General features: G+C 46.8%; 3 protein-coding genes across 3 annotated transcripts; 1 reads left to right on the top strand and 2 right to left on the bottom strand.

Moving 5' to 3' along the window:
* Positions 1–317: 317 nt before the first annotated feature.
* Positions 318–2663, bottom strand: LOC133392659 (GDNF-inducible zinc finger protein 1-like). Its single transcript, XM_061652992.1, has 2 exons — positions 2401–2663; positions 318–2328 (listed from the first exon to the last, which is right to left on the bottom strand). Exons 1-2 carry the CDS (start codon positions 2515–2517, stop codon positions 397–399), a joined length of 2049 nt encoding a protein of 682 aa, XP_061508976.1. The 5' UTR covers positions 2518–2663; the 3' UTR covers positions 318–396.
* Positions 2664–2788: 125 nt separating this feature from the next.
* LOC1277746 (NTF2-related export protein) lies at positions 2789–3650 on the top strand. The gene is made up of 3 exons (XM_317236.5): positions 2789–3027; positions 3101–3187; positions 3258–3650. The coding sequence occupies exons 1-3, from the start codon at positions 3004–3006 to the stop codon at positions 3567–3569; spliced, it is 423 nt and encodes a 140-aa protein (XP_317236.4). The 5' UTR covers positions 2789–3003; the 3' UTR covers positions 3570–3650.
* LOC1277747 (gastrulation defective protein 1 homolog) lies at positions 3626–5941 on the bottom strand. The gene is made up of 2 exons (XM_317237.5): positions 5619–5941; positions 3626–5550 (listed from the first exon to the last, which is right to left on the bottom strand). Exons 1-2 carry the CDS (start codon positions 5716–5718, stop codon positions 3671–3673), a joined length of 1980 nt encoding a protein of 659 aa, XP_317237.4. The 5' UTR covers positions 5719–5941; the 3' UTR covers positions 3626–3670.
* Positions 5942–10974: the final 5033 nt, after the last annotated feature.

The raw sequence follows: 10974 nt of genomic DNA, 5'->3' as shown, positions 1-10974 counted from the left end.
AACCGAATCAATGCTTAAATTTCTTTCTTAATTGTTTATATTACGTCTAAAAATATGGTTTTAATCGTTATAAAAAATTGTAAGTGTAGACACAAACATCGGTTCAACTGCCCGTGAAAGAAAAAGCTAAAAAACCGTCCAACAGCACGTACTGTCAGATGTTTATTAAATTTCGAAATTTCCGTTAACCAACACAGTGCCTCCTAAATACTCGCACCCTCTCATTTGTTTTGCTTACGGTCTGGCACGATAAATGTTTTTTTGTATGTATTGCAATACTCCTCTAGTCATCTTAACTAAAAGAACATCGAAAGCAGTTTCTGTAAAAAGTTTGGCTAGTTTATGTTTCTTAACATGTACAAACATACTTAAAATTTAGTACAATATTGATAAAGGTTACATTTCCTGCACTTCAACTTTAACCTTCAACGCGTAATCCTTGGATTGAGACTTGCAGGGCACATCTCTTTGAACATGCTGCTGCCAGTTGTATCGGTTGTGGAACGCTTTCCCACACTTGTCACACCGGAATGCACGTTTGTGTGATGCCAGATGGGCTATTGCCCTCTTGGGTCTTAGCAATACCTTGCAGATGGGACACTTGCAAGGTGTACTACTATCCCTGTGCCTCTGTAAAAGCACCTCATTTGCAAACGATTTGCCACACGTCTTACACCGGAACCGAGGCACGCTTGGAGTAGCATCTCCGGCTTCTCTCCCCTTGCAAATCTTCTCGCAGTGTCTCTTGCAGTTCGATTTGGTGGTAAACGTTTTACCGCACTGTTCACACCGCAACGACTCTTTGTGTGCATTCAGATGCTTTTTGGCCTTGCCAGGGCTTAGCACCTCCTTGCAGGTGGGACACCTGCACGGTAAAGCCTTTGCGGTGTGCCTTCTTAAACCTCGCTCATTGACGAACGATTTGTCGCACTTTTCACACTGGTACGGACCGTTGTGGGCCTCTAGGTGTTGTTTTGCCTTTCGGGGATTTAACACTTTCTTGCAGATGGGACACTGGCAAGGTATAGCCTTCTTGAGGTGCCCTCTCAGCGTTTTCTTGGAGGTGAACGTTTGCTTGCACTTGTCACACCGGAACCGACCGTCCTGTGTCTCCGGACGTTTTTTGCTCCCTTCGGGTTCCATCGCTTCGTGCCAAGCAATGTGCTGCTTCATCTTTGCGACTCCTATCATTTGATCGCAGAGCGTGCACTTTGTTCGGTGCATCTTCTGTCGGTGTGCGATCAGCATCTTCCCATTCGGAAAGCTGCGGTTACACTCCGCACACGCAAACGTGTCATGGATAAAATGTTTCGCCGCCTTATGCCGGCGCAGTTCGTGCATTCTTGAGTAGCTGGTCATGCAAATCTCACAGCGAAATGCGCCCTCGTGAGCGGCAATGTGTGATTTCAGGTACTTGCGCTTTATCTCTTTCCTACAGATCGGACATTCTGTCGTTTTGTGATGGTACTGGTGCTTAGTACGCTGCTTTTTGGTGGGAAAGGTACGTTCGCATTGATCGCATGGGAAGGACGCTCCATCGGCCGGTGGCAGATTGGATGCTTCTTCTTCCTCATTCGATCTCAGGCTTGAGTCAGTAGTATCGAGCATTGCTCTACATAATGCGAGAACCTGGAGATCATTGTCCGAAGCGTCTTCTGCATCGCTTTGCTCATGAGGTTCCGTGTTACACTGCTTCCGATCGCCGGTACTTTGCGCCATGCCGCCGTTCGCCTGCACAACGGATCGTATTTTAGAGCGAGGCGAGCTGCAACTGTGGCTAGCTAGCTGACTCTTTTGGGCAAATGATTGCTTACACCGACCGCAAGATAGAGATTTGAGTTTGTTTTTCATATAAATAGATCGTAATAGTATTTTTGCGGTTTTACGAGGCTTTTCCAAGTTCTTGTTCACGTCACGCGGTCTAGTATTTTCGGTGTCTTCATTTTCCAGCTCTTGCAGGATATGCTCATCAAGCTCAATGCCATCAATCGTCCCAACTGTTTTCGAAGCCACTCTCTCCACTGTTGTGCCATCTTCCAACCTGGGCGTGCCAGTACCACTAGCACTGACCTCTGTCTGCGGCCCGTCATCAATGGCAGCGTTTGGGGGCGCGCTATTCGCAGCCGCAACATTATCGGTGTCATCCACAATGATGATAACGTTCTTTTTGTCCTCCATTAGGGTGTTGCACTCTTCCACATTCGCCTGCGCCAAACACAGCAGTTTTTGTTGGTTCTCCTCTACCAACTTGCTGAAGGAGAAGAACTCCCATACTTTGATCGAGCACATGCCACATGCATATTCGGGCAGGCTTTGTTCCGGTTTAAGCTGCAGACGAAAAAAGGCAGTATAATTAAGAGATCCGGTACCGGCAGCACTAAATATCGGTGCAGTTCTCACCTCGAACGAGAATACACGCTGTATCGCCGCTTGAAAGGAGTCGTTGCTCAGACAGAAACTGCCATTTACGGGTGCGTACGGTTCGAGGCACAGTCGGCACGTCGCCAAGACGTCCATTTTTCTTTGCAATAAAAAGGCACGATAATGTTTTAAAGATTCGAGCGGCGAAATTATGCACAAAACGTACAAAGTGTGTTGTAATTTCTTGAATGTTCCGAGGTAAACAACTATTCGCGCCTGCTTCGCAATTGTTTGACAGGTTAACAGACGCATTCCAAGCAGCGCACACCTGGGAGTGTCTAACGGCCAAACAGTAGGTACGTTAACGAATCTCTGTGTAAACGAGTAATGTTTTAATGATTATATTTATGTTGAATGTTTAGAAACACTTTTTTTATGAAAAAACCTCTTAAATGCTTTTATTAAATGATGTAAATATGCAAGAGGAATAACCATAAAGCCGTTGTCCTGATTCAACTCCCACTGTGCAAACGTCAAATAACACAAAACGTAAACAATACAAATCTCGTGCAAGCCGGTGCAGTTCTTATCGCTTTTCTTCAATTTTCCTTACTTTCGGTTGGAATTTTCACATCTTTCGTAATGGCTTCTGCATCAATTGATAAGGTAAACCTTACGCAGTGCAAGCAGCATAAATAAATTGAATTACTTTAGCGTCTCGCCCTTCCCTCTCTTGCAGGACATGCGGACGAAAATCGACACCGTTTGCACCACGGCGGAAGCGTTCGTGAAGCTCTACTACGACCATGTAGACAAAAAGCGGCAGGTAAACAGCTCCTTAATTCTTCCTCTGGATGACCCTTATTTAATGGCCCCATTTTAATTTTCCATTTCAGCACATGTCCCGACTGTACATGGACACGGGACTGCTCGTGTGGAACGGCAACGGGGCGAAAGGGAAGGATGAGATACAGAAGTACTTCCACGAGTTGCCCCGCTCGGAGCACACCATTACCACGCTCGATGCGCAGCCGATCGTCGATGATGCCGTCTCATCGCAGCTAACGTTCGTGATGCAAGTGTCTGGCACGGTGCGGTTTCAGGAGAACCCGACCAAACCGTTCCAGCAAACGTTCATGATCACCGCCCAGGGCGACAAGTGGAAGATCGTGTCGGACTGTTTCCGGCTGCAGGATGGCATATTTTAACCCTGTGCAACGCTGCAACCCCACCCCCCCTACAATTACGACTGCTTGTTCAAATATAGGATTAATGTATGTCAGAATGTATGTATTTAGCGGTAAAATCTCTACTCCGTTTTCGTCTTTTTCGCGTCGGGTTCATCTTCGCTGTTGAAGATCGGTTTCGGTTGCGTTTTGGCGTACGCGGGCGCAATCCAGTACGGGTTTTCGGCCGCCTCCTTTGCGTACTTCAGGATCGCTTCGCGCGGATCCTGATCATCCTCCACCCGCTTGCTCAGCCCCAGGTTGCGGATAACGTACGACGACAGCGTACCGCCGGAGCTGGCCACACGCCCACCCTGCCCGCTGGTGATGGGCAGATCGGGCCGCTTCGACTTGACCGGATCGAGCCGATCCTTCTCCAGCTTCTTGCGCACCGAGCGCGTCTTCTCCTGCCGGAACATGGGCAGCGCGTGCGGGGTAATGATCTGCGTTGTGCCCTGAATTTCCGACTCCTTCTTCCTGCGGTGCGTGCGCACCACGCACAGCTTGGCACCGCGCATGCTGCGCTTCTCGTCGTACAGCCCCCGTATGATGCCGTTGCCACAGCCGACAAAGATCTGGTTCAGCTTCGGATGCCACAGCGTGCGGATCACGTGCGAATCGGTAATCGGCAGCTTCGTCACCAGCCCGAACGTTTTCGTGTCGTACACGTACAGGTTGGCCTGCTGCGTACCCTTCGGCAGCGACTCCCCGGTCAGGATCATCGTATCGTCCGGGCTGTAGCAGCAGTCGGTCGTATCGTACCGGCTGAACAACCCGCCGAACACGTGCAGCGGCTTCCTGAACGCACGCATATCCCACAGCTTCAGCGTTTCGTCCATCGAGCGGGAAGCGAGCTGGAAGCCGGAGTAGGAAAACAGTACGGACGAGATGTCCGCTCCCTTGGCGTGCGCGTCCCGGATGCAGTGCGTCGTGTGCACGAACATTTTGCGCGTGTCCCAGGTTTGCAGCGAACCGTCGCTACACCCGGCCGCGATCAGTGTGCCATCGCGATTGTACGCACAGCTGGTGGGGATCGTTTTCAGCCCGCCCTGGGCACGCGTTTTAATGACCGCACGCTGCTCCTTCGTCTTGGCAAACACCCACGTGCGGAGCGTCGAGTCCATGCCGCTCGTGAGGAACTCCTCCCGCCGCACCGGACTCCAGCAGCCGCTGGTCAGCCCGGCAATGTGACCCTTCGTCTTCGACATGTCCGCAATGTACTGGTCGCCCTTAACGCACTCCATCTTCTCGAACCCGTCCCGGTCGAGCACCTTCGCTTGCGAGCTGCCCGACACGACCAGCATCATATCGCCCGAGAAGGAGTAGGACAGGTTGCGGATCGGGTGGTTCTCGCACGGCTGCATCGAACGGAAGCTTTTCATCGACTTATCCATGCCGGAAAAGTCCCAAAAGTTGAGATTGTAGTCCATCGAACCGGAAGCCAGACGGACGCCGGATGGGTCGCTGGCAAGGGCGATGACCGCCTTGCTGCCGTGCCGCATCTCTACCTCGTGCGAGTGGGGCAGCTTGTTTATCGGTGCGTCCTCATCAAACTCATCGTCTTCCTCATCATCATCATCATCATCGTCGTCGGAATCGTCTTCCTCTTTATGGGCTTTTTTACGTCGACTGTCGGTAGCTCCTCCACCAGCAGCTGTTGGTACTGGACCAATCATTTCGTCCTCTTCCTCTTCCTCATCATCATCGTCATCGTCCTTGCCTTTTCTTTCATCATCCGGATCTATGATGGCTTTTTCATCTACTGCCGCTTTCGGTGCGTTCTGTTTCGCTTTCTGTATCATTTCGTTGATGTCGAACTGTTTGGCCTGCTTGCGACCGAAGCCGGATATGCCCATCACTTCCTGCAGCTTGCTGTTGTCCAGCTCGGCCGAGATGCGCTCCACGGCTTCATCTTGGGCGTTGTCCTTGCGCCCGAACGAACCAAACCCGGACACGGTCGCTTCTGAAAGGAATTACAATTCCGGTGATACAGAAAGGAGAAGCAGAAGCATTGAAATGTGTTGAACTTACCTATAGATGTTGAGGGAATTTCCGCGCTATCATTTGTGCTCGATGTTGGCGCAGACGATTTAAGATTTATTTTACCGAACGTAATTTTTCCACGATTCATTTTCGATCGTGTTGTGCTGGTTTCGATTTTTCTTCGAGGGCGCAGCTGTGTTGTTTGTCAACAAATCATGCGCGTGCTGTCAAACGGTGACTGCAGGGTTCGTCGTGCCGTTTGCCCCGTTGGGTAAGGCGCCGGTTTTTGACGTAAAAAATCACTGCTTCTCGCTCATTTTCTCTACCCGTCCTTTTCAAACTGAGCTTTTTGGTTTTTGTGCCAAAGTGAGCCGTGCTTGCAAGTTAAATTGAAGTACATAATATACAGCAAAATTTAACAAAAAAATCCTTCAATTTGTCACTTGTGGAAAATGAAAGATTTGACAAACTTGAAAAGATCTTGAGGAAAGATAGGCAATTTTTAGGTAGGGATAAGGGGGGGGGGGGGGCGATGGAGGATTGGTGGAATGTATTTATTTTTTTGGCCATTTAATTTTTTACTCCAGCATAGTCGGACAACGGCGTGAGCTTTTTGGCGGTCATCTTGAACCCTCAAAAACTCTCATAACGACTTACAAAAACAATCGCCAGTGAGGGAAAATCGCACCGCTTTGGAGCGTTGGCAAGCTCACGAAAATCGGGTTTTACATGTGTTTACAAGGCGACGTTCGATGCTGGAGTTTGAAAATTTGAATTCATGACCGTTGGAAAATCACTCTCAGCTGAAAATCATGCTCAATTTTTTAACAGATAATTTTGAAAGCAATTGTATTATTCCCATTCATCTTGAAAGCACATTTTACTTTAAAAAAAGTTCCCAAATGCCTTAAAGTATAATTTAAAATGGCGATTGCCCGCTTTTTTAGCTTTCTTTCCAAGATAACCATCATTTCTTGAGGGGGTCACTATCATCGATAAAACACAAATCACCTCCAAACAGAAGCTACTCGCAAGAAAGCACGAACCAACCCTTTTCCCGTGCACTGGACGACTCGCACTATCTGACCATCCAAAAGTGAAAGGTCGTTTGAAGCTTTACGACCCAAACCATGCTCTGTTGTACAGGCAGGGATTTTACGATGACAAACTCCCCCCCCGAAAAGAGTAAAGTACCGCAAACACATTTGCATTCCCCGCTAAGGTGCGTTTGTTTTTTTCTTCTCTTTTTTTACGACCACAGTGGGGTGTTGTTCTGCATCTTTCCCAAAATGCGCCACGTATCGGAGCAATTAATCTTTGCCCCTTTGAATACCCCCCAGGAGCCGAAAGGGAAGAAATGGAGTGAGCATCCACATTCCAAACATTGCTGAAGCGCTCCTTTGCGTGGAGGTGGTTTAAAAAATCCTCCCACCACCAGCTGAGTTTGTTTGATAAACTTTTGCCCACCCACCATCCGAGGCACCGAGGCACGGTATTGTCACGTGTAGCCACTTGAATGTTCGCTCAGCCACAAACTGTCCTTGTGTCGCGCGAGGATTCAACTCCATCCGCGTCCGGCCACCCCAAATAGGTTGAAAACCACAAACGGCAAGTTCATTAGAGGAACAATGATATATCTAGAACTGGCGGATGAGAGCCACTAGACAACTCACTCGATAGGATGCTGTTCATACCGTGAAGAGTTGTCGATTGTGGTGGCCTCTGAGCTCTTTATACAATTGCGTGGTGTTAGGGTGATAGGGCCCGAACGACTCACATCCATCCAAAAACGGCCGTAGAAATAAAATGAGCAATAAACGGCCAATTCTTTTTTTCTCTGCAAAACGGTTGCATGTGATTGCTCTTGAGTTTTGAGCGGTCGTTTGGAAACCGGAGAGTGTGCAGCTGAGTGTGTTTATCGCCAGCCCAGCATGAGGTTTTGGGGAAGAGCGAGAGTTGGAATTATTTTTAAACCTTTTTAAAGTATTATTAGAGGACGTGTAACCTCATTGAAGGAAATTTCTGATAATTCGGCGTGTTGAATACAACCATGCGCTTCGATAAGAGTCTTGGGGAGAGTATGTAGAACCCATGAGGGGTCTAATAATTCGTTCCATTTCTGCTGAAACCTGTGTGGTGGTATATATGGTTGAATGCCACAGACGAGTTTGGTTACAGAGCGTCTGTCGGCTTAATGTGCAAGAAGTGCAACTAATCAGAGGTAAATGCAGACTATTCTACAGTCACAGCTTAACAGTTTAGCAACTCATCTGTTCAGAGCCTTTTTAGCCTTCAAAATAAGGTCAACTGGAGCTTGCTTTTATCTGTTCAATCAGCTATATCCTTATCATATCGCTTGCTCAAACGTCAAACATGTTCTCGTTCTCAAAAATTTAGGACCCACAAAATTCGCTAATGAAGTTCTACAGAAGGATAAAGAACCTAAAACTGAAACAAATCAGCACGCAACAGCTAATTTTTATTTCCATTTCTTTGATTACTAACTTTATTGGTTGGGGAGGGTTGATTTTGTATTTACAAAAAAAAAAAAAAAAAACATTTCCAAATGAATATTCATCGTGCATTTATCATGAAGCGCGCAACATCATAAGCCGCATGATTAACCTCTTACCTATCGCGGCTAGCAACACAACCTCAACCATCAGGTGGAAAGCGATTTTTTAGAAGAGCCAGCCGATCGTTTCCGGTCGGCTTAGCAAAAGGGAAGGAATTTGGCGGCATTGCTACCATTCAAAGGGCACCCGTGCAAAATTAGCCGTGCCCGCGATATCTTGGCGTCCATTTATTGGCATGCTTGCTATCGGGTCGAGATCGGGTGTGATTCAGCGGTTTCATTTCGCTTCAGTGTGCCATGTGTAGCCCGGGAAACCGCATCAAACCTTACTACGCTGCGCGCACACACACACCGCTGCCTCACCTGATTGGCGTCAAAAAGGCGCTTAATTTATTCCAATTTTGCGATCACTTTTGGCGGACATTTTGCTTCGAACCACACACACACAGCGTGCAGTGCATGTAGCACAGCACATTTCGGTGTTTGGTGATTTCCATTTTAATAGCTTTCCATATTCATCGCCACGCAATTCGATAGCGAAATATTTCATGGCTTATCTTTTGTTTTTTTGTTCAGTTCGCGGTGCCACGGCTCCTTTGATGGGTTTACATTAGCATTATTAAAGGGGTGGATCAACCTGTAAGCGGAGGTTTTCTTCCCCCCCAACTTCCCTCATGAAAGTTATATGGGATTCGATTTCTGGTTGCTCTCAACTTAAAGGTTTGTTGTCTTTTCTTATAAGAAAAGAGGGCCTTTTTCTCGTTGCTGTTGTGCTGGTGGTGGGACAACCCTGGTGGGATGATTTACGCCAAAAGTCAATTAAGCTCACTCAGGAATGTATATCTAATCCGTATTCGTTTTGAGACTCCCTCACTCTCCCGAGCAGCATTTTTTCCACCTGTTTAATGAACTTTTCCCTACTCTCTTGCTGGAGAGTGTATTCATGTTAGCTGGAGCTCTATTCTCATCTGTATCCTTCGGGGTTCCGATTCTTGGGGTGAAGTTCCGTTCACAGGACACTGGGGATAGGGCTGAACTCACTGAATTGAGGTGGATAAGATTGGACAGGCCTTTCTCATCATCATAAGCATTGCATTTTATGCTGTGCCTATTGAACAACAGGTCTAGAGGGCTTTTGCTTTCTTTCTACTTACAGAAAGAGAGACGGAGAGAGGGAGTTCAGGTTCAACTATTCATTTCACACCCTGAATAACATCAGGATTAGTTCTTCTAAGGTTCGTGCACACTATCAGAACTCTTGGGCTGAGTAACAAATGGACTTCCTGTATGGTGCGGAATGGGTATATAATTTATTGTTACAGCAAATGAAAAGTGGCAATTAATATTTGTGTTTTTCGAGGGTAGATCTAGAGTATTTAGTTGATAGCTGTAATCTGCTATTATTTATAGTTTTGTAATATAAATTGCAAACAAACTTGCCGTAAGAAATGCTAGATGTAGAATAAAACAGCTCTTTTAAGGGCATTTTAATAATCGTCCACTCAGAATTAAAATAGCACACTATCGTCAGCTTCTTCCTAAGCTCTCTGGGTGGTATTTCACCCTCCGTTCGCTTCTATTAATAATCTCCACGTTTACCTCATCTGTTGTGCTTGCGCCCCTTAGTATTGTTTACTACGCAAGGTGCACATCACGGAGGGCAGGATCACTGCATTCGTGGTGGAATGCATCTCTCAAAAGCGGATGGAAAGCCTTGAGTGCATCTCAAATTTGACGGTTTCAAGGCGCATTCAGAGAGGAGTTACTAATACTTATTCTAAGTTCGATACAAACACTCATACTGCCACGGCTTTAAATTGAATGTCTGATTCATGGCGATTGTTTTGCCCACCAATCATAAAATCAGCTGATGGATAACGCTGTTTGCCAACGGTTTCTTACGCACGTGGAACTAAAACCCTTCATCCATCACTCCTCTAATGCATGCGCCTTGACCGGGAAGATTCGTGCCTTTCCTGCCGATAGGAAAATGCAAAACAACAATTTCTCCCTTTTCTCACCAGGGGCATGGTTTTGAGTTGGGGGCACATTTTAGCGTTTAATTTTACATTGACCTTGACATAGTGGCTGTTTGTGAGTGGTTGTTTTGGAAAATAATTACACAAGAGAAGATGTAAAGAGTGTCTTTCGTTGGAAAATTTTCCAAAAATTATTTAAAAATTAATAATTAAGATGTGTTATGAAAATTTAATACAAAACCAGAATAAATATTTCACTCTTAACCTTACATCTTACCTTTAATCCTCACCACGTCATGCTTACTGTTTTGCTCCTGGCGTGTGACACACAATGTGTGTCGGACCGTGAAAATTTCCACTTTAATTGAGCTTTCCCTTTTTCTTCAATCCACCCCATCCCCCCAATGGGGTGGGTTCAATTGCAAACTTCGTTTTAAACGTGCATGAGATATGCAAATTATTAAAAGCGGCCTACCGGTACCTTTCGGACGGTGGAATTTGTCGCCACACGCAATCGCAAAACTCAGTGCAAAAGGCACACGATTCGGCACGGTTTCTGCTGCCCCCAAAAGGCCTTTACCGGAAAAAATGGCTCCCACCACCATCTGAAGGGAAGCTTAGTAGCCTTTTTGGTAAGGTAGACTTATCTTAACGAGTCAGGCATAAACAGACGGCCCCCCAGTCTTATGTGATGGGATCGATATAGCATGTGATATTTTATGGCAGAGTACCGGCGACTTTGACACGTCCGTGACCATGCCTGTGCTTGTGCGTGGAGCCTGGTTTCCGGTAGAGGCATTGCTATTGTGCTCACTCAGGTCACCTGCGATGGCCTGTCCTTGAGGGAAGA

This window comes from Anopheles gambiae, chromosome 3 (assembly GCF_943734735.2).
Source record: "Anopheles gambiae chromosome 3, idAnoGambNW_F1_1, whole genome shotgun sequence".
NCBI lineage: Eukaryota > Metazoa > Arthropoda > Insecta > Diptera > Culicidae > Anopheles > Anopheles gambiae.
Note: the sequence above shows the minus strand (reverse complement) of the source record. Positions and strands in the feature narration are given on the sequence as shown.